Here is a 22,874-nt window from a genome sequence, read left to right on the forward strand (position 1 = left end):
AAACGACCAAAATCGTAAAGTGACAAATATACATGACCAAAAATACAGCTTTTTTTTTGGGGTCAACTTCCTTCTGTCCAAAAAAAATGTTACTTTTAATTTAAATTTTCATATATATTCAAAAAAATTTATTTTATCAATAGTATATAAACGACTTTTTAATAAAATATAGCAAACGGCATTGAAAAAAATAACTGCTTAGGGTATGAAAATCATCTGTGAAGCGTTTGTGCACGTGTTTTGGATCTCTAAAGTTGGGTTTTTATAAATAAATATTTTCGAAATTAAGTAAACTTCTGTATAACATAAGATCAATTACATTGAAAATACTTCATTGTAATTGTTCTTTAGTAAATAGTAATGTGTGATTAATTTGTAAGTATTATTCGGATAATGCATACAAAAATTCTAACAATTTTATTAAGTATGACAAAAACTTGTGTGAGACGGTCTCATAGGTCGTATTTTGTGATACGGATCTCTTATTTGTGTCATACATGAAAAAGTATTACTTTTTATGCTAAGAGTATTACTTTTTATTGTGAATATCGGTAAGATTGACTTGTCTCACATATAAAGATTCGTGAAACCGTCTCACAAGATATCTACTTATTAAATATTCATGTAACTTATTTGATGAGATATTGATAGCCTAATTTGAAACCTAGTCCATTAAAGGCAGTTGCTTGAGTTGCTTGCCTTTCTTATTCTACGATAATCCAAGCTATAGCTCCAGGAGTCTCATTGAAACCTGTCGTAATTTGAAAAAATATCATATATATCAAAATATAAATTGTGTACACTAGGTCAAAAGTTATAGTTATTAGCTAAATCGTAATTTTTTTTATTATACTCGTGATAACGCGAGTGTGTCATGTTTCGATTGTCTTACCAAACAGAGATGATTATTGTACACAACAATATTATTCTCAATAATTGCACGTATTGTAATCAATGAGAACCGAACTTGTGAACTTGATTATGATACCAATTGTAAGACCGAGATATTAACATGTTACTAAATATTATAACTGATGATGACATTGTTTTATATATCATGGACAATTATTACACCTCTAACAAATAAGATTAATAATTAAATCCAATCAAATGTTTGTTATTAAAATTATAATATTATAATTTACATCTTTATTTTATTTATCATTAATTATTTAAAATTGACAAAATTATAAAATTTTAATCAAATCAAGAATAGTATTCTTAATTTGGTAATTAAAAAAAAAAAAGAAAAGAATAGTATTATTAGAAAATATAAAAATTAATAAAAATCGTGGGGTCGAGACATAAACGAGTGGACACGTGTGTGTACGTAGCAAAGAGGAGAACTGCTTTAATGGGCCCGCGTTTGTATTAAAGTGGCCACATATTCGTTGCATGTGTTTTTTCCCACTTCCCATTTGTCATGTTTTTGTAACTTCGTTCACACGCTCCCCCATTTACACAACTAAATTCATAAATTAAATTACACATTTGTCGTTTTATCAAAAATTATATTCGACATAATATAATTTTAATCTTTTAAATAAGTATAACATCACGTAAAAACGTCTTTCTAACATGAACGATTATGACACCCCGACACTGATAATCATAAATATTTGATAATGTTGATTCTAAAAGCAGTCCATGATTTTGATGATGTATCTAAAAAAATCTAGTGATTTATGGGTTTAAGTCATCTACATTTTAAATGTCTTCGAAATGAAATGAAATGAATTGTCTTATAATTAAAAGGGTATATGTTCTTTTGTCCTTGTTGAAACTTGTGTTTCACAAAATAATATCGAGTTAGAATGGTAAAGTTTTTGAGAAAAATAAATTTTTTATCATTCATGTTTGAGTATTTACGATTTTGGTACTTTACGTTGTAAAATCACAGTCTTAATCCATTTTTTTTTTGTCATTTTTGACTTTTTTCAGACGTGTTGTTTACGTGACACCAATGTGATGTTAAGATTCACATCAGCATTTCCGACGGAAAAATGACAAAATTGTCAAAAATCAAGATATACATGAGTAAAACTTAAATTCAATAACATGGGTTAATAAAAAAAAATACGATTTTCCCAAATTTTCGAGGATATGATAATTTTTTTTTAAAAAATGTTTAATAAGAAAGTGTCCACCACAAATTGAACGTGGAATATGCATGCAATGAGGTCACTACATGCATATTATTACAATTTTAGTTGAACAAAAAATAACTTTTTGATTGGTAAAAAATTGATGCCTAGACAGGTAACAATCTAGTTTGGATTTCAACCGAATATAAATAAAATTATTTAATTCGAGACTCAAAAAACACGTTAGAGGAAGAAAATTAGTCAAGTTAGAATAAGTCCACCTTATAAAATAATAATATTATTATTATTAATTAATTAATTTGTATATTTATTGTAATCCACTATATAATAAGATGAAATTATTAAATATGAAGCAAGAGAGTTTCTCTTTTTTCTTGGTGCCCACGCCCCCACCATTTTCCATCTGCTATTTCTCCTTTCCTTCCCAGAAACCTCACATTTTGCTACGAATTTCTCGCAGATTTTTCTGTAATCTTTTATATTAAACTTCCAAAATTAGATATATAGTGAAGCAGATTTTTGCAGGGAAAAGAAAAATGGGAAACTGCTGGCCGAAGCCTATCAATAATCAACCCAGCACCGTCAAGTCATCTAGTCCAGGTGTGTGTTTCTGTGTCAGTGTGTGTAATCTTTATCTACGATTGGGAAGTTTTTTTTTAAAAAAAAAAAAAATTTGCTTTTTGTTTTGATTTGATTTGATCTTGCAGTACGTAATAATGATGGGAAGGCGATCAAGAACCGGAGTCAGAAGACTCACGTGTCCCCGCCCCGTCGCGATCGCGGAGGCGGTGTGCAGCTGCCGGCGAGCGGGAAGATCAACACGACTCCGAACTTGAAGATGTTCACGTTCGCGCAACTGAAGAGCGCGACGAGGAATTTCCGGCCGGACACTGTGCTGGGGGAGGGCGGATTCGGTACGGTCTTCAAAGGGTGGGTGGACGAGAAAACCTACGCGCCGTCGCGGGTCGGGGTTGGGATTCCTGTTGCTGTCAAAAAGTCCAACCCTGATAGTGAGCAAGGTCTCAAGGAATGGCAGGTAATATATATATATATATAATTAATATTTCTCTTATTTTATTAATTTATCGTGCTTCATAGGTAAAAATTAGCTAAATACACCACCATGCTAGTAGACTAAAGAATGTGTTCAGATGATTGCACATAAGTCGAGTTGGGTACCATATTAATGGAGCTCGACTCGATTAAAATTATTTATGTTCGAGTTCAATCGAGTAATCAATTTCAAGTTCGAGTTCAATTCATATATACATATGAGAAACTTGAAAAGCTCTTCTTAGCATAGGTTTCAATTTGATCAGGTGTATATTTACCAAAATATTTCTTAAATTTTATATCTAAATAATATATATATATATGAACAAAAATATGAGAGTTCACCTCTAATCGACATTATATTAAAAGTTATTAGTTATTGATTAATTTTTTAACAAAATAATATGTACTTGAATTTATGTTTTGAATATGTTCAAGTTTAATTCGAGTGTCATAACTTTAAAAAATAAAAATAATAACTAAAATCTACCAGATTGACCTGTTGATGGCTTATTCTATGGACCTCTCATATTTTTGTTCAATTATATTATACTAGTAAGTTATGGATCATTATTGTTTTTTTTTTTTGTTTTTGTTTTTATTACATAAATATGTTTTTGTTTTGGAGACAAAATTATTTTTTATTGAATAGGTATCTATTTAGGAGATCTAGTCAAGAATAAAAAGTGTTTTTGACTGTTTAAATGACTAAAAATTACATAAATTAAATAATATTTTCAAAACTAAATAGAAATAATTGATAGCACGTTTAATAATTAAAATAAATGGTAAACTCATATATATATATATATATATATAAGTATTTATCCAGAAATGTACAAAGATATAATAAAAATAATAATATTATAAAAAATTTAATTAAATATTTGTAAAATATGTTTACTAGCAAAATACAATTGTATTCAGAAAATCAGATATAAATTATATATTCTGAACTAATAAACCACCTTTGGGTGGACAAATACCTAACACTTGTCAGAGCCCATGTGAAGACTTCTTGCCCAATTATCTTGAGCTAGATATTTTTTTTATTTGGGGAGGGGGTTTGTTCAATGAGTATTAAACTCGAAATATCATATCAAATTTGAAACTTTAATCTTAAGATAATTTATAAATCATCGTCAGGATTGGTCACGGGTCCAGTCCGAACATCGTCCAAAAACTGTTTTACTGGTCAAACCGTAAAAAACCGATCAAAATTTGTCAAGAATCGGTTGGACCAATTCACAATTTTTTTAAAAAAAAAACTAATATGTCATTTATAAATGTTGTTTTTGGTCCATCATGCTTATTATTTATCTTGTTTTCATTAATAAATCTGTTGTTTGAATATATTTCTATTTTTGAACTATTTTATTTAATAGCTCACGAGTTTAGATATTCTCCTTACGATTTAATAAATATATTTAAAACTTGATAATTTAATAGAAATCAAATAAATCTTATCCAAAGTTATTTTAAACATTAAGATGTGCTCTAAAAATATATGATTCTAGAATTTATTATTGCCCAAAAAATTAATTTAATATCTATAATCCAGCTATATTCTCTAGACTAACAAAGACCGTAAAGTTTAATTAGTTGTGCATGGAAGTCAAAATTGTAAATTAGCACAAGAAGTCAATTTGAAATGAAATCATGTGCTTTCCTCCCCATTTGCCGGCCAAGTTTTAATTGTACTTTTTAATTATGAAATATCTTCAAAAAGTCAAGCTGTATTAATTGAAAATTCCAAGGATTTCTATAATATTAATATTAATATTAATAATAATAAATATATATTTATTTATTTAAATTTACAGGCGGAAGTGAAATTCTTGGGAAAATTTAGCCACCCAAATCTGGTTAAATTAGTGGGTTATTGTTGGGAAGAGAAGCAATTCCTTCTAGTGTACGAGTACATGCAAAAAGGATGCTTGGCAAGTCACCTCTTCAGAAGTAAGCAAATAATTTTTAATATTTTTCAAAATATTATTGGTATATGAAATAATAAATCTATATAATGATGAAAATAAATAAATATATTAATTATATTATGTTTATTATTGATTATTATTTTGTTTGAATTCAGAGGGAGGGGGTGAACCAATACCATGGGATACACGAATTAAAATAGCAATAGGAGCTGCTCGTGGGGCTGCATTCCTACATACAACCGAGAAGCAAGTCATCTATCGCGACTTCAAGTCCGCGAATATTTTGCTCGACGAGGTTAGTTAGCTCGAACTAACTTTGAGCATTTGTATCTATCAGATTTGTCCCTAGATTTTATGAAGTAAACGGATCGTTTCGCAGGAGTTCAATGCAAAGCTTTCGGATTTTGGACTTGCTAAGTTGGGTCCGAGCGATGGAAACTCGCATATTACCACGGACATTGTTGGCACATTCGGCTACGCTGCTCCCGAGTATATGGCTACCGGTAATTGTTTACCTTTAACGTCGGTACTCGATAAATTATATTAAAAAAATTTCAATGATATTAATATCAAGTTTTGTGATATTAACTTGTTGTAGGTCACTTGTATGTGAAAAGTGATGTTTTTGGATTTGGAGTTGTGCTATTGGAGATCATCACGGGCCTTCAAGTGATAGATCTCAACCGGCCCAACGGGCAAGTGAATTTGGTGGATTGGGCTAAACCTATGTTGGGTAGCAAGAACAAGTTAAAGAAACTAATCGACCCTCGACTTAATAACGAATACCCTTCGAAGGCCGCATTCCAGGTATCGGAACTTATTATACAGTGTCTCGAGCCCGACCCAAAATGTAGGCCCGATATGAAGGAAGTGTTGGAGATGTTAGATCGGATTAGTACAATTCGAAGGAAGCCGAAGGAATCGAAACCCAAGCCGACGCAAAACCAATGGGATGTAAAGGACCTCCCTCTCCCCCAATGGACTCCACAAAACTCCCACCACGGCAAAGGCGGAGCTAGAGGCGGTGCTGCCGGGACTCGGGTACGTCGAAAATCGAGTGAGCCCAAGAGTTACTAACATCTAGGGTGGATATTTCCAACTTCCACTAAATGTAAAAGTATTTGGGCTCTTGTTTTTTATTTTGGCATTTGGCCCAATATGTGTTCTTGTAGTTATATCCTTGTAGAGGAAGTCAAAGATTTGATTTGACTGTGACTTGGTAATGTGCGATATTCAATTATTTCCTGTATAATTTAATGATGAATCTATCATCATATGTATATTGTACTTCCCCTTATATTTAGTGATTGTATTAATTTATCAAATTATATAAATTTTATAATTTGTTATTTATACCATCTAGTGATAAATTTTAATTAAGAAATTAGCCTGTTTAATTNTAGCTTTGCGGTCAAATGTGTTCTTGCATATTGGTTAAATAGAAAGAAATTTTAATGATGAAAATAGAATCTATCTATTTTTTAGGTGGATCAGGTTGATATATGATAATATTAAAAAATATTCAACCCAAACTCGACTCAATCTGTTTCTGAATTTTTTAAATATTAAATAATAATAATATCTTAATTTAAACACATAATAACAAAATCTCTCGTATATGATTTTAGTAAAAATATTTTTACCAAATCAAATAAAAAATTGTTTAAAAAACAAAAAAAATATATACAAAATAAATATTAAATAATAAAAATTTATTATATAAATATATAATACATTTTTTTCAAAAATGCAATATATAAAAATGTAAATAATATTTACTAATTATAAATTTTTAAACAAATTAAAATTTTTGGGTTGACCCATACACGATTATTTATTTGGAGTCAGATATCGAGTCCAACTCGATCTGACCCGAATCCAAAAAACCCCAACTCAAATCTGATTTTTTTTTAGGTCGAATTGAGTCGAGTCAGCTTTTTACACCCCTACAAATAATCAGGGATGTCATGCTATTAAAATATAGCCGAATTTTTAATTCAATTTCCTTCCCAATCACGCATACTTACTTGATATTATGAATTCAAGTCACACTCCATATGATGCATTGCATGCGTTACCCAAATAATTCAAAAAAATTTGTGCTTAATAAAGTTGGCAATGGGTCCAATTAAGATCTTCTCAATAATTTTATGCTTAATAATTTTTCTACTCATAATTATAGTTTGAATTCTTTATGTTGTTAATTATATTATGAGAAAAAACGTAGTTCGAGAGAGAAAATCTGTATGTTTTGTTCACGTGGTATACCTATTTACATGTGATGTTTAATATTTTTTTTATAACGTGAGAAGTTATATCGTCAGTTTTAGTGTACGTCCGATAAATTATAGGACGTGATGCTTAATATTTACTTAAATTATTTGTGTATCATTTTAAATCATTGAATAAATAATGATTTTTTTTAATGATTTAACAATATACAGAAATTAAAATACTTGATTATATGGTGAATGTGCTTAATATTCAAAGTCAAAAACTTGTTTGAGATAGTTTCACGGGTCGTATTTTGTTATACGAATCTCTTATTTGGGTCATTCATGAAAAATTATTACTTTTTATGCTAAGAGTATTACTTTTATTGTTAATATCGGTAGGGTTGACCTGTCTCACAGATAAAGATTCGTGAGACCGTCTCACAAGAGACCTGCTCTAATCTAAATTACATATAATTTTATAACCTTTGGTGGCCTGGCAATCATATGACTCAAATCCCTAAACGTTTTCAACAATCATTACACCAACTTTAAAACTCATGTTTTACTTGATTAATTATTCTTTTCATTTTATATATTTAGATTAGATTTATTTTTTTCGTCTTATTAAAATATATAGTCTAGTTTTCTTATTAATATTATTTTTGTATCAATATATCTCTATTTAATTTGTTTTTAAATTACTAATTTGTTTATTTAATTACTAATTGGATAAAGGTAAAATGAATAATTTTTTTGTGAATTCTACTTTTTCAATAATTTCTTAATCTGTGCAAAACATACACAATCTTGAATAGGTGGGAGGAAGGAGTAACCATATAGAAAGTTATTTCCCATTTGAAAAAAAAGGGTGTAATTGTGTACTTGTATAATTATTTTTTACGCGGAATTAAATTCTTAAAAAATTTTCACGAATATAGTCAATAGGAAAAAAAATATTCTGTTTAAATTTGCAAAAAAAAAAATTCCATTTGACGAATCTTTACTCTAAAACATAAATTATATTAAAAGAATTTTAAATTAATATCACAACATAAAAAGTATATTAAAATTAATATTATACAAACCAGAAACTTTATGCTAAAAATGGAGTAATTTAAAATTAATGAACATGATTGAGCATGGTCCACGACGTGCGCCGCTGGGATTATTCCTTTTTCAGCGGCTTTTTTGTCCTTTTTAAATATATTATTTGAATTTAATTATTATTTAGATTAGTAGTTACGTGCAAATAATGGCTCGATTTTAGAGTAGGTATATTGTGAGACGGTTTCACGAATATTTATCTGTGAAATGGGTCAATCTTACCGATATTCATAATAAAAAATAATATTCTTAGCATACAAAATAATATTTTTTAATGGATGACCCAAATAAGAGATACTATTAGCATAAAAAGTAATATTTTTTCATGTATGATCTAAACAAGAGATCTTTCTCACAAAATACGATCCATGAGACCGTCTCACACAAATTTTTGTCTTGATTTTAATGCTTTACAGATCGTGGGTGGCTCTTGGGTTTGGCCTATATGATACAAAGAAGGATTACGTAATTGGAGTGGAATTTACTTATTTCAAAAAATTACATGTATGATTAATTTTTAAAAAAAACAAAACAAAAATTTAAAACTTTAGTGTTCTTGAAAGATTTTTTCCATTGTAATGCAGATATTTTATCATCTAACGATTGACTCAAGTTTTACATAAAATAATAGTTATAAATTATTAGATTCTCCGTGCATTAATTTATTATCTATATATTATGTATCAACCGTCATATCTTCCAAATCAAACGATGTATGAATAATAGAGGCATCGAGTGAAACTCACACAAATCATATATTCTATCTCTATTGTTATTATATTATTAAATTTGATGACCTCTTACTAATTAGTTTTGAAATGTTAACATGACACCAAAGTTTTCTTTTCAGTTTTACTCTTCATAATATTTGTTAGCCAACTTTGTTGATGTGAGTAATTTTTGTAGATCTCTTTATTTGTTTTCGATTTTTTCTTCAACTTATCTCTGATTTATATAAAACCTCCCGCTCTCGTTAAATCTTATCTAATTATAAATATCTTATCATAATAATCAAGTTCATCAATTGAGTATTCAAATTATGATTCCCAAAGTTCGGACATAAAGATTCATGAGGTACTTATGCTAAAATTATAATGGTAATGAAAGTATTTCTCGTGACATAATAAATTTAAAATAAATATATGAAATCCAATATATGCATTTATCACTTATTGTCGAATAAAATAATTCTTGCTCAAATCTAATTATAAAATATACGAAATATGTTCCAACTAGTCACAAAATAAAATTATAATTGACTTTGATTCATGAGTAGGTCTCTTGTGAGACGGTCTCACGAATCTTTATCTGTGAGATGGGTCAACTTTACCCATTTTCATAATAAAAAGTAATACTCTTAGCATAAAAATAATATTTTTTCATGAATGACCCAAATAAGAGATCACTATCACAAAATACGACCCATGAGACCGTCTCACATAAGTTTTTTCCTTGATTTATTTACACCGATGCCCTATATATTTGTCCAAAAGAAGTCATAAAAATTTTATTTTTTGGTTTCTTTATAGATAACTATATTATTTTAATTTTTATGGGTCACGGTGCCTTATTTGATAATATTATTTTGGTTATCAAGTGAAAAAATAATTAGAATCGCGAAAAAAAAAACTAAAATAGTAGATTAATACTGAAATTTGACAATATAGAGAACTAAAATCACAAATAGATAAATATACATATCCAAATTGTAAAGCCCGAGATTATATCATTTTAATCCGAGATTATGTAATTTCAGAATTTTGGAATGATGAATTAGATTCCACGTTTTTTTGTAATTAAGTAGGATTGAAATTGAATTAAAAGATTGAGCGGGGGCCGATTTGCAAATAGTGAAAAGTTGAGGGACTAAAGTGCAAATATGGAATTGGGTGGGACACTTGTCCTCACCATGCAAATTGATATAAAATATTCATTCCTTCACAACCAATTTCAGCAAGAACGAGACTCAACCTTTTGGAAATTCTCTCAAACTTCTGTGTACTCTAGGAAATTGATTGTACCAAATTCGGTTATCAGAATTTGAATCTGAACACAGTTCTGAGATCCTCTCGTCGACAGCTGCTACTGGACGTAAGTTTTATTGAGTTCTGTTATCATTTGAAATTATGATATTGGGAGAATTGTTATTTGATCAGTATTATGTGTTTTGGGAATACTAGACACCGTAGAATCGAAGTTAGATCAGAAAACGGATTGATTCTGAAATTATTATGATTTTCTGATTATATTAATTGAAAATGGGACAGATTTGGATTATGAATGAATTACAGATTGTACCGGATAGGGGTTATGATTTGTAATTGTTATCTGTTGATATGGTATTGACGGGGATACTGAGATAGTGCCGTTATGCCGTTGATTTGAATTAAATTTAGATTGATCAGAATCAGTATTGAATTGGGACTGGAATGTTGATATTATTATTCTCCATATGTNGAGCATGCATTAGATGAGTAATCTTGTGACAGAAGTACCTGATAGTGGCGGGATCGCCACGGGCACATTGCACGATGTCACAAGATAGTGTATTGGCGATAGGGCCACAGTCTGTGACGGATAGGTCAGGACACTGGATGTATGGTTATATCGACGTGGATAGAATTGGAGTTTCTTCTATTACTGTTGGTCGATATAGGAATACCAACATCTGGAAACCGGGATCCCTAGACTAGGATTGAGTCTAGTCTGAGACGTGGAGTCACGAGTTTATTTACAGTTTGATATTGATTCATGTTTCCGATTTGATACATGTTCTTGATATCTATTTCATGCATTTCTATCGATTATATGCTTGCATGTTTCTTTGATTTATACTGGGAATTATATTCTCACCGGAGTTATCCGGCTGTTGTCTTGTTTGTATGTGTACATGACAACAGGTGGGACATGATCAGGGTCGAGGAGATGATGAGAGATCGAGATTAGAGTGGAGACTACGGACTTGACCTTGCTGTAGATAGGATTCAACACTTGACATTTAGTTGTTGAACCTTAGTTTGAGTTTGATGTTTGTTGTACAAGACCTGTACTTATATACAGATATGTATATTAGATTGAATTCCATTACGTTCCGCACTATATTTTAAAAAAAAAAAATGGAGACCCAGATTAATTACATTGATCCAATTGTCCCAATGACGATTAAGAAGATGATTAGCGTCCGGGTCCCCACAACAGGTGGTATCAGAGCGATAGATCCTTTAGATTGAGATTGGAGCTAGTGAGCGGGGTAGAATGTGTTTTCTTTCCTGTTTTTGATTGCTAGCATGATTTTTTGCCTTAATACATGTTTACCTGAATTATCTGATTTTGATATGGTGATATGTATTCTTGAAATGGATCAGAACCGATTCTTTATCAGAGGTAAGATGCTCAGAAAGGGACTGAGACATATTTATTATGTGATTTCTAACCCTTGTGATAATCAGGTATGCCTCCTCGAAGAATCCCAGAACAGGGCAGTACCTCTGCAAATCCGATGGATGTGACAGCAACACCAATGGAAACCTTGCTGAAGAGATTTCAGTCGTTCCATCCACCGACTCTGAAGGGTACTGAGACTTCAGTTGATTGCGAGAGTTGGTTAGATGACATTGAGATGCTGTTTGACTCTTTGGACTACACTGATGAGCGGAGAGTGAAACTGATAGGACACCAGTTGCATGATGTTGCCAAGAACTGGTGGATTACGACCAAGAGGGCCTTGGAGCAACGAGGTACGCCTATTACCTGGAATGTCTTCAAAACCGAATTCTATCAGAGATTCTTCCCTGTGTCATACAGAAAGGATAAAGGTGCTGAGTTTGCGAATCTGAGACAAGGGCAGTTGAACATTGAGGAATATGTGTCTAAATTCTCTACACTACTGAGATTTGCTCCACATGTGGCCGAGAATGAAGAAGCGGTGGCTGATCAGTTCATCAATGGCTTGAATCCGGAGATATTTACATTGGTGAACACTGGGCGACCAAACAACTTTGCTGACGCCCTGAACAGAGCAAAGGGAGCAGAAGCTGGTCTGATGAGACAGAGAGGAGCTTCATATGTTGCCCCAGCACCGAGACCACAGCAACCCCCTCCCAGATTTGAGAGTGGTAGCAGCAGTGGTGGAAAGAAGGACTATTTGAAAGCCAGAGGAAGACAGTTTAAGAAGTCTGGCAGCAGTTCTTCCAGTTCCAGTGGCTCGAGACAGACTGGTCAGAGCCAAAGTTATACAGGACCTTATTGCAGCACGTGTGGAGGGAGACATTCCACAGAGCAGTGCCGAGGAGTGTTTGGCAGTTGCCGTATTTGCGGACAGCAGGGACATTTTGCTAGAGTATGTCCCCAGAGAGGTTCTCAGGGATCCCAGGGAGCAGAGTCATCTGGATCAGTGGCTCAGACAGGGAGACGACCCTCAGCTGTTCATTCTTTCCAGCCAGCACTATCTACCCAGTCACAGCAGAGGCCAGGAGGAAGCCAGACAGTGAGCCAGCCTCCTAGACAGCAGGCCAGGGTGTTCGCTTTGACTGAGGAGCAGGCACAGGACGCACCTGATGACGTTGTTGCAGGTAACTGTTTTATTTCTGGTTATCCTGCATATGTATTGATTGATACTGGTGCATCGCATACATTTATTTCTGAGAGATTTGCATTGATGCATGCATTGCCTGTTGAGTCCCTATCTACTGTAGTATCTGTTTCTTCTCCTTTGGGGAAAGGTTTGATATCCGTGACTTCGGTTAGATCTTGTGTGCTACAGTATGACGGACATGAGATTGAGCTAGACTGTATTGTACTTGGGTTGTCTGATTTTGACTGTATTATCGGTATTGATATGCTGACCAAGTACAGAGCTACCGTTGATTGCTTCCACAAGATTGTGAGATTCAGACCTGACATGGCTGACGAGTGGAAATTTTGCGGTAAGGGTTCTAGATCTAGAATTCCATTGATATCTGTTATGGCTATGACTCGATTGCTACAGAAAGGAGCAGAGGGGTTCCTTGTCTATTCAGTTGATTTACTGAAATCGAGTCCATCATTGGCGGATTTGCCAGTGGTGTGTGAGTTTGCTGATGTATTTCCAGATGAGATTCCTGGATTACCTCCGATTCGAGAGATAGACTTCAGCATTGAGTTGATGCCAGGTACCGTTCCGATATCAAGAGCTCCATACCGAATGGCACCGATTGAATTGAAAGAATTGAAGGAACAGTTGGAGGATCTATTGGCCAAGGGATATATCAGACCGAGCGTATCTCCGTGGGGTGCTCCAGTACTGTTCGTGAGAAAGAAAGACGGTTCTATGAGACTCTGTATCGACTACCGGCAACTGAACAAAGCAACGGTAAAGAATAAATATCCCTTACCTCGCATTGATGATTTGTTTGATCAGTTGCAGGGTTCATCTGTATATTCCAAGATTGATTTGAGATCTGGATACCATCAGCTGAGAGTCAGGGATTCTGATATCTCAAAGACAGCATTCAGAACCAGGTATGGACATTACGAGTTTATTGTCATGCCGTTTGGTTTGACGAATGCACCGGCTGTATTTATGGGATTAATGAACCGTGTGTTTCAAAAGTATCTCGATGATTTTGTGATTATATTCATTGATGATATTCTGATTTACTCCAAGAATATGATTGAGCATGCAGAACATTTGAGAACTGTGTTGAAAATTCTGAGAGCTGAGAAATTATATGCTAAACTGTCGAAATGTGAGTTTTGGTTGAGACAGGTAGTATTTCTGGGTCATATCATATCCGGAGATGGTATATCAGTTGATCCCAGCAAGGTAGAGGCTGTGATTTCTTGGCCGAGACCGACATCAGTGCCAGAGATTCGCAGTTTTATGGGTTTGGCAGGATATTACCGTCGGTTTATTAAAGATTTCTCGAGCATTGCCAAACCGATTACTCAGTTAACTCAGAAGAATGCTCCGTTTGTGTGGTCAGAAGACTGTGAGTCCAGTTTTCTGGAATTGAAGAAAAGATTGACCAGTGCACCGATACTGACTATCCCCTCAGGTACTGGTGGATTTGTTGTATATTGTGACGCTTCTCACAGAGGTTTGGGTTGTGTTTTGATGCAGCGAGGCCATGTCATTGCCTATGCTTCGAGACAGTTGAAGCAACATGAAACTCGCTACCCAATTCATAATCTTGAATTGGCGGCCATTGTATTCGCATTGAAGATATGGCGACACTACCTCTACGGTGAGAAATTTGATATTTATTCTGATCATAAAAGCTTGAAATATCTGTTTTCACAGTCTGAGTTGAATATGAGACAGCGAAGGTGGCTTGATTTGCTTAAAGATTTTGATTGTGAAATCAAATACTACCCAGGAAAATCGCATGCAGCAGCCGATGCCCTAAGTCGAAAGGTATGTTTTTTGTCCTTATCGACTATAGGTGTTTCAAGTTTGATAGAAGAGTGCTGTTTGTCTGGATTAGTATTTGAAACAGGTTGTCAGCCTTTGAGATTATATGCTATTCGAGCTGAACCAGAGCTGATTTTGAAAATTAAAGCGGCTCAGAAAGTTGATCAGAAAGTACAGGAATCGATTGAGATGGTCAGAGTAGGTCATCAGTCAGAGTATCAGGTACGTGATGATGTACTGTACGTGAATAATCGTATTGTTGTGCCGAATGTTTCAGAATTGAGACAACAGATATTGACAGAAGCGCACCGCAGTCGTTTTAGCAGGCATCCTGGTGGCAGAAAGATGTACAATGATTTGAAGACACAGTTTTGGTGGAAACAGATGAAATCTGATGTCAAAGAGTTTGTGTCAAAGTGTCTGAATTGCCAACAGGTAAAAGCAGAAAGAAAGAAAGAAACCAGGAGGACTACTGCATAGCTTGTCTATTCCTGAATGGAAATGGGATCACATTTCCATGGATTTTGTGACGCAGTTACCGCGATCCTCCCGAGGTTGTGATGCGATTTGGGTCGTGATTGACCGATTGACCAAATCAGCATGTTTTATTCCGTATCAGATGACATACAGGTATGACCAGATGGCTGAGATCTATGTCAGAGAAGTGGTCAGATTGCACGGAGTGCCGAAGTCGATTGTATCAGACCGTGATCCTCGGTTCACTTCGCACTTTTGGCAGAGTTTGCAGCAGGCTCTAGGTACGAAGTTACATCTGAGTACCGCATATCATCCACAGACTGACGGACAGTCAGAGCGGACTATCCAGACATTGGAAGATATGCTGAGAGCCGTAGTGCTTGATTTTAGCACTAGTTGGCAAGATGCATTGCCACTTTGTGAGTTTTCGTACAACAACAGCTATCAGACGAGTATTGAGATGGCACCATTTGAAGCGTTGTACGGTAAGAAGTGCAGATCTCCTCTGTACTGGGATGATATCTCTGAAGTTCCTGAGACTGGACCTGATATGATCAGAGAGATGACAGAAAAGGTAAAACTGATTCAGAAGAGAATGAAGACAGCTCAAGATAGACAGGCCAAATATGCCAATGTTCGACGCAGACCATTGGTATTTGAGGCAGGAGACCGAGTATTCCTGAAGATTTCACCTTTCAGAGGAGTTGTCAGATTTGGCAAGAAAGGGAAGTTGTCTCCACGTTTTATTGGGCCGTATGAGATTCTCGAGAAGATAGGAGACCGTGCCTATCGACTTGCATTACCGCCTTCTCTATCTGGAATACATGATGTCTTTCATGTATCTATGTTACGGAAGTACCTCCCCGATGATTCTCATATTATTCAGCCAGACGAGGCAGCACTTGATGAAAGTCTGAGTTATGTTGAAAAGCCGATTCAGATTATTGATCGTAAAGAAAAACAACTCAGAACGAAGATTATTCCTCTTGTGAAAGTCCAGTGGACTCGTCATGGCATTGAAGAAGCTACTTGGGAGACTGAATCAGATATGAGACAGGAATTCCCAGAGTTATTCCACTGATGTGAGTTTCTTATTTAAGTTTCTGTTATTTCTGATTTGATTGCCTGTGATATGATTGCTTGAGATTTCGAGGACGAAATCATATTTCAGAGGGGGAGAATTGTAAAGCCCGAGATTATATCATTTTAATCCGAGATTATGTAATTTCAGAATTTTGGAATGATGAATTAGATTCCACGTTTTTTTGTAATTAAGTAGGATTGAAATTGAATTAAAAGATTGAGCGGGGGCCGATTTGCAAATAGTGAAAAGTTGAGGGACTAAAGTGCAAATATGGAATTGGGTGGGACACTTGTCCTCACCATGCAAATTGATATAAAATATTCATTCCTTCACAACCAATTTCAGCAAGAACGAGACTCAACCTTTTGGAAATTCTCTCAAACTTCTGTGTACTCTAGGAAATTGATTGTACCAAATTCGGTTATCAGAATTTGAATCTGAACACAGTTCTGAGATCCTCTCGTCGACAGCTGCTACTGGACGTAAGTTTTATTGAGTTCTGTTATCATTTGAAATTATGATATTGGGAGAATTGTTATTTGATCAGTATTATGTGTTTTGGGAATACTAGACACCGTAGAATCGAAGTTAGATCAGAAAACGGATTGATTCTGAAATTATTATGATTTTCTGATTATATTAATTGAAAATGGGACAGATTTGGATTATGAATGAATTACAGATTGTACCGGATAGGGGTTATGATTTGTAATTGTTATCTGTTGATATGGTATTGACGGGGATACTGAGATAGTGCCGTTATGCCGTTGATTTGAATTAAATTTAGATTGATCAGAATCAGTATTGAATTGGGACTGGAATGTTGATATTATTATTCTCCATATGTCCTTTCAGATTTACAGAGACAGTCTTGAATTCAGAATTGATATTTCTTCAGACCGAGACTACGAACGAAAGGTATAAGTCAATGTGGTATTGGGAGATCGACTTGAGTAGGACATACTTGAGTTTCCCTAAATCACATACTTATTCTGATGTTTTATTATTGTGTTTATTGATTTGATTAAAATGCATGTTCTATGGATTTATAGGAGCATGCATTAGATGAGTAATCTTGTGACAGAAGTACCTGATAGTGGCGGGATCGCCACGGGCACATTGCACGATGTCACAAGATAGTGTATTGGCGATAGGGCCACAGTCTGTGACGGATAGGTCAGGACACTGGATGTATGGTTATATCGACGTGGATAGAATTGGAGTTTCTTCTATTACTGTTGGTCGATATAGGAATACCAACATCTGGAAACCGGGATCCCTAGACTAGGATTGAGTCTAGTCTGAGACGTGGAGTCACGAGTTTATTTACAGTTTGATATTGATTCATGTTTCCGATTTGATACATGTTCTTGATATCTATTTCATGCATTTCTATCGATTATATGCTTGCATGTTTCTTTGATTTATACTGGGAATTATATTCTCACCGGAGTTATCCGGCTGTTGTCTTGTTTGTATGTGTACATGACAACAGGTGGGACATGATCAGGGTCGAGGAGATGATGAGAGATCGAGATTAGAGTGGAGACTACGGACTTGACCTTGCTGTAGATAGGATTCAACACTTGACATTTAGTTGTTGAACCTTAGTTTGAGTTTGATGTTTGTTGTACAAGACCTGTACTTTTATACAGATATGTATATTAGATTGAATTCCATTACGTTCCGCACTATATTTTAAAAAAAAAAATGGAGACCCAGATTAATTACATTGATCCAATTGTCCCAATGACGATTAAGAAGATGATTAGCGTCCGGGTCCCACACAAATAAAACAATTTTTCCTTATTTGAAAAAACAAATTCGCTAAATTTTGACAAATTTCCTTTTTTCATACTTCTACCGAAAATATTAAAAATAAATTTAGAAAAACCAAATTATAATGGTATTCACACAATAAATCTCAATTTTTCCAGGAAATATCTCAGTATCTCTGTAGTTGATATTTTATCTGTTTTAAATATATAGATTTGTTTAATTTTTTGTAAACATATTCGTAAAATTATTAGAAAAACAAATTTAATTTAAATAAATAAATTTATTTTATTTTATTCAATTATTAAAAAATGATAATACCATTTTTCCAAAAATTAGCTGACATTAATATACTAAAAAATGAAAAATTATTATTAAAAATAGAATCTAAACTATATATTTTGAACCATCCAAGAAAAAAAAAATCTCAACATATATATAATTTTTCAGACCAACCCGAGAAAATGTGTGGTCTGACTTTGTTCAGAGCGAAATAAATTAAATTAAATGAAGGTCCACATCAGTCAAAATAGGCTGTCGACTTCATTTTGACTAATAATTATTTCCAATTTAAATATCCCACAACTGTGATTGTATACATCAAAGTTATTCAACGAAAGCATTTCTTACGCTGAGTTCGACTTTAAAATTATATATAAAATACAAAATTAAAATACAAATTCGTCAATCAAAATTACAATTTTTGATAATAATGTGTTATATAAACTATTGATTACTATTGCAATATATTTATAATCTATATTATACTGGTGGTCCGTAACATACGCGATATGTATAGTCTTTAAAAAAACGAAGTATATTTTTCAAAAAAGTTTATTAAAATTATCAATTTTTGAAACTGAAATAATAAGAGATAAGACAAGATGAAATTATAAAACAAGTAACCATAACAAAAAAAACTTAGTTATCATATGATTTACATTTAATTGATTCCATAAAAAATAAACTTTGTTATGATTGGGTTATTGGTTAGACGATGAGTTGAATAAATGATCAAACTAGTTTGTCAAATTAATTGGTTGGATTAACAACTTTGAATTTAATGATTCTCGTCAAGTCAATGTCAGTTGATTAATCAGATATGTTCTTTACGGATGGATGGTAAGCTGACATATTGAACACTAAAAAATGATAATAAGAAAACAATTGGGTTAATGAAGATTACAAAGTAAGTCGACTGAAATGTATATAAGTATATAACGCAAAGATGATTCTGGATGTTGAAAGATTTTAATAACTCATACGTCACTCATTCTTTCTTGTAATAATGATGTTCACTAGAAGTTTTTGGATATTACAAATTTTGTAACAATCCAATTCAAAGAGCTTTATCGCTCCATAACTGAAAATTCTCGTTTAACTTACTTAAACAACACTAAACAAAACACTAACTTTGAGTTTACAAGTATTTCGAAAAGAAAATATTAATAATAAATTGATTCTCAATTATCTGATATAATACTTAAGCATACACTGAGAAATTTTGAAAGAAGTCGGGTTATTAAAAGCTTAAATAATTGAACTTATGCGATGATTTCAGATATCTTAACTGATTTACAAGTTCTTCTATTTATAGACTTCGATTCAATGGTCAGTAAAATCAAGTATTATATTAGTTCCAAATATAGTAGTCGTTAATATCGTCTTTTTCATGTCACTGTCATTTCTAACAATTTGTATATTGTAGGCAGTGCTCGAGGATTTCTGACAATTAAGATACTGTTAATACGAAATAATTTATATAATAATTTAACTTTGTAACTCTGGGTAATCTAACATATTATTTAAAAAATATTTTTCATTAACTCAACTATTTTTTAGTTCAGTTGATCTTCAATTATTAGTTGGATAAACTTTTATATTAGTTAGACTTCAAACAAATTTTATCTTATAATAATTTCAATTTAGATGTCAAAACTTATTTGTTTCAACAAAGTTACAATCAAAATCAAATCGGGACCAAAAAAATTATGTTTAGAAACCGTACAAAATCGATCTGACTTTATTCTCTTCTTTTTTTGACTAATTAATACACACACACACACACACATATATATATATATATATATATATATATGAACTTCACTAAGATTATTGTTATTGTTATGGGCCAAACAATTAAAAATCTCAACCTTTTTGCATGATCGAGGCGTGGCTAAAAGTGATGATGAGGAAGTGCAATCATATCCCCAAATAATGTTTTGGAGAGTGAAGAAGAATAATTATACTTATAGGCCAATAATAATACTAGTGTATTTGATATTTTATTATAATTATAATAACAAAATTTATTTTAAATATAGAAACTATATTTCTTGATAATTGATAAATGTGAATCTGAATATTTGAAATTGTATAATAACTCAAAAGTTATGAGAGAACGATCATACATTAATTCAAAAACTACTATAGTTCTCCCGATAAAAGCAATCATCGCATAACAACATTATTTATGTTACTAAGGTATGATTATTTTTCAAAATATGGATGACACAAAATATAATGGAATATAATATGTTGTTTATATAATCAGTGGCAGAGCCACATGTAGCTCGGGTGGTTCAATTTGGTTCAATTTTTTTTTAATTTATATGTAAATTTTGTATAATTTTGGAATAATATTATATTAGTCCGGATAGATCAATTTAAAATATTAAAAAATTCTAGAGTTTAAAATTCTAACTCGGACAGAGCCATACTTCTAGCTCCGCCACTGTATATAATACATATAACATCCACATATTATTAAATTTGTTAAATGTTGGGATACTTATAAATTATTACATTAATCGATTTGAAACAAATGTTCGATCAAACCATATGTAATCATTTAGTTTCTAGTGAATTTTTGTTTTTTTGCTCAGAATTGGGATATGTGTGAAAAAGGTTTTCTAGATAAAAAATTTATTTCATAAATAAAAAAATAATTTTTTTTAAAAATAATTTATTTAAAATATATTAATGACCAACTTGAGAAATTATAGCTCCTGGAGAGTGTTCCACACTGTCACACTCTCAATCATTAATTCCATTTCCTACTCTCCCAACTGTCTTATTTCCATTTATTTATTAGGGTTGTCTTTCCTCCTTTTCAAACTAGTATTCAATTTCATTCCAAACGAAATTATATATATATATATGTATATATATATATTTTTATAACAACGTTAATCACAAAATGTATTTTTAACCTATATCTAAATTATATCATCAAAATTGAGTTTATGGGTTGGTTATCTGATTTTTCAAAATCATATCTTAGTCCAATATCTTAAATAATTATATTATTATCATCATCTATAATTTTTTTATAAAACAACAAACGTTTTTTGTCGAGTTATATTATATTTCATTAGTCTGACTAATTTTTTTTTATCAGGTTTTTATGCTCCTTAGAATGATGTGAATGTAAGTGAGTCACACAATTTTGAAGAGTGAATTTCAAATGATATTTAATTTTCATATGCTGGATATTGATACACATCAATCGATATATGAGTACGTTGTGTGTGTATAAAATAGTTTTTTGTCTTTGATATATGTTGGTTTGGATAAATTTCGTGGTTGAAAGATCATGATTCGTGGAAAATAAGATGGTATGGAATTACGTAAAAATTCAACGCTTACAATTCAAATATTTTAAAACGTATACCAACTCAAGTAAGACATTTGGATAATTCTAAAAAAAGGTCATTATTGTACACAATGTTCTAGAAAACAAGAAAAAACATTGATTAAACGCAAAACGTGAAAGAAAAGCTTAGTTTTAGAAAAAAGTAAAAAAAAAAAAAGAGACTAATTTATTGTTGACCACATTAAGTGCGAAAAAGCGTTGAACATTTTAGATTTAAAAAATTAAGTTTAAATTAAATTTATTTGGTAAATGTTAACTTTTAAATTCTAAATTTTTTTATATAAATTTTTTAAACAAAAAAAAAATTCATAAAAGCGCCTAAATTTTCTTTAATGGTTATTCTTGATATCAAAAATATTTATAAAATGTATTCTTAAACTTTTTATGTTTATATGTTCTTTAATCTACTTATCGACTTTATATAATTAAAATTATAGTAAAAATAACAAAAAAATGTTTTTTTACACTTAATCTTGTATTAGACCCGCTAAAACCTGTAAAGTTTGAAGCTTGACAATACCACTGTGTGTTTTTTAGAACTTAGATTGTACCTTATAAGCAATTCTTCTCCAAAAAATTGCATTTATTGCATGAGAATTAAACACGTGACATTGAATCTGATATCAATGGTAGAATCGTATGCTTGCCTCTTTGTTAAAAGTTATAATAAGTGATAATGATACAACTCAAATCTTTTACTTTACATTTACATCGAAAGATTTGAATTTGATAACGTATTTTAGTGGATGATTTAAAATGACTCGATGTTGATATTGATTTGAAATCCACAACAATGATTCAAAAAATAACTATTTGAGATTTGAATTTAATTGTCAAGGAGATTTGCTCAAACAAATCACAATATTTCTTATTATAAATCTGAAATCACTAACTTTAAATCTATAAATCCAAACACAATAATAAATTATAAAACAGTTCAAATATCATATTTCGATATCGCACATCGTCAAACTTGAATAAAAAATATAATCTAATATGGTTAATATGGTGCCAAGACATGTTAAAATATTCGGGTTACATCCAAATCACATCATTATTTGATTTGTAAGAAAGAG

At 32.1% G+C, this 22,874-nt stretch overlaps 1 protein-coding gene across 1 annotated transcript; it reads left to right on the forward strand.

The window, feature by feature from the left end:
• The first annotated feature begins 2,453 nt into the window (after positions 1–2,453).
• Positions 2,454–6,448, forward strand: LOC140962060 (probable serine/threonine-protein kinase PIX13). The gene is made up of 6 exons (XM_073420908.1): positions 2,454–2,705; positions 2,813–3,141; positions 4,982–5,117; positions 5,251–5,390; positions 5,475–5,598; positions 5,694–6,448. The coding sequence occupies exons 1-6, from the start codon at positions 2,642–2,644 to the stop codon at positions 6,170–6,172; spliced, it is 1,272 nt and encodes a 423-aa protein (XP_073277009.1). The 5' UTR covers positions 2,454–2,641; the 3' UTR covers positions 6,173–6,448.
• The last annotated feature ends 16,426 nt before the right edge of the window (positions 6,449–22,874 follow it).

The sequence above is a fragment of the Primulina huaijiensis genome, chromosome 16 (assembly GCF_012295235.1).
Source record: "Primulina huaijiensis isolate GDHJ02 chromosome 16, ASM1229523v2, whole genome shotgun sequence".
In the NCBI taxonomy this organism is placed as follows: domain Eukaryota; kingdom Viridiplantae; phylum Streptophyta; class Magnoliopsida; order Lamiales; family Gesneriaceae; genus Primulina; species Primulina huaijiensis.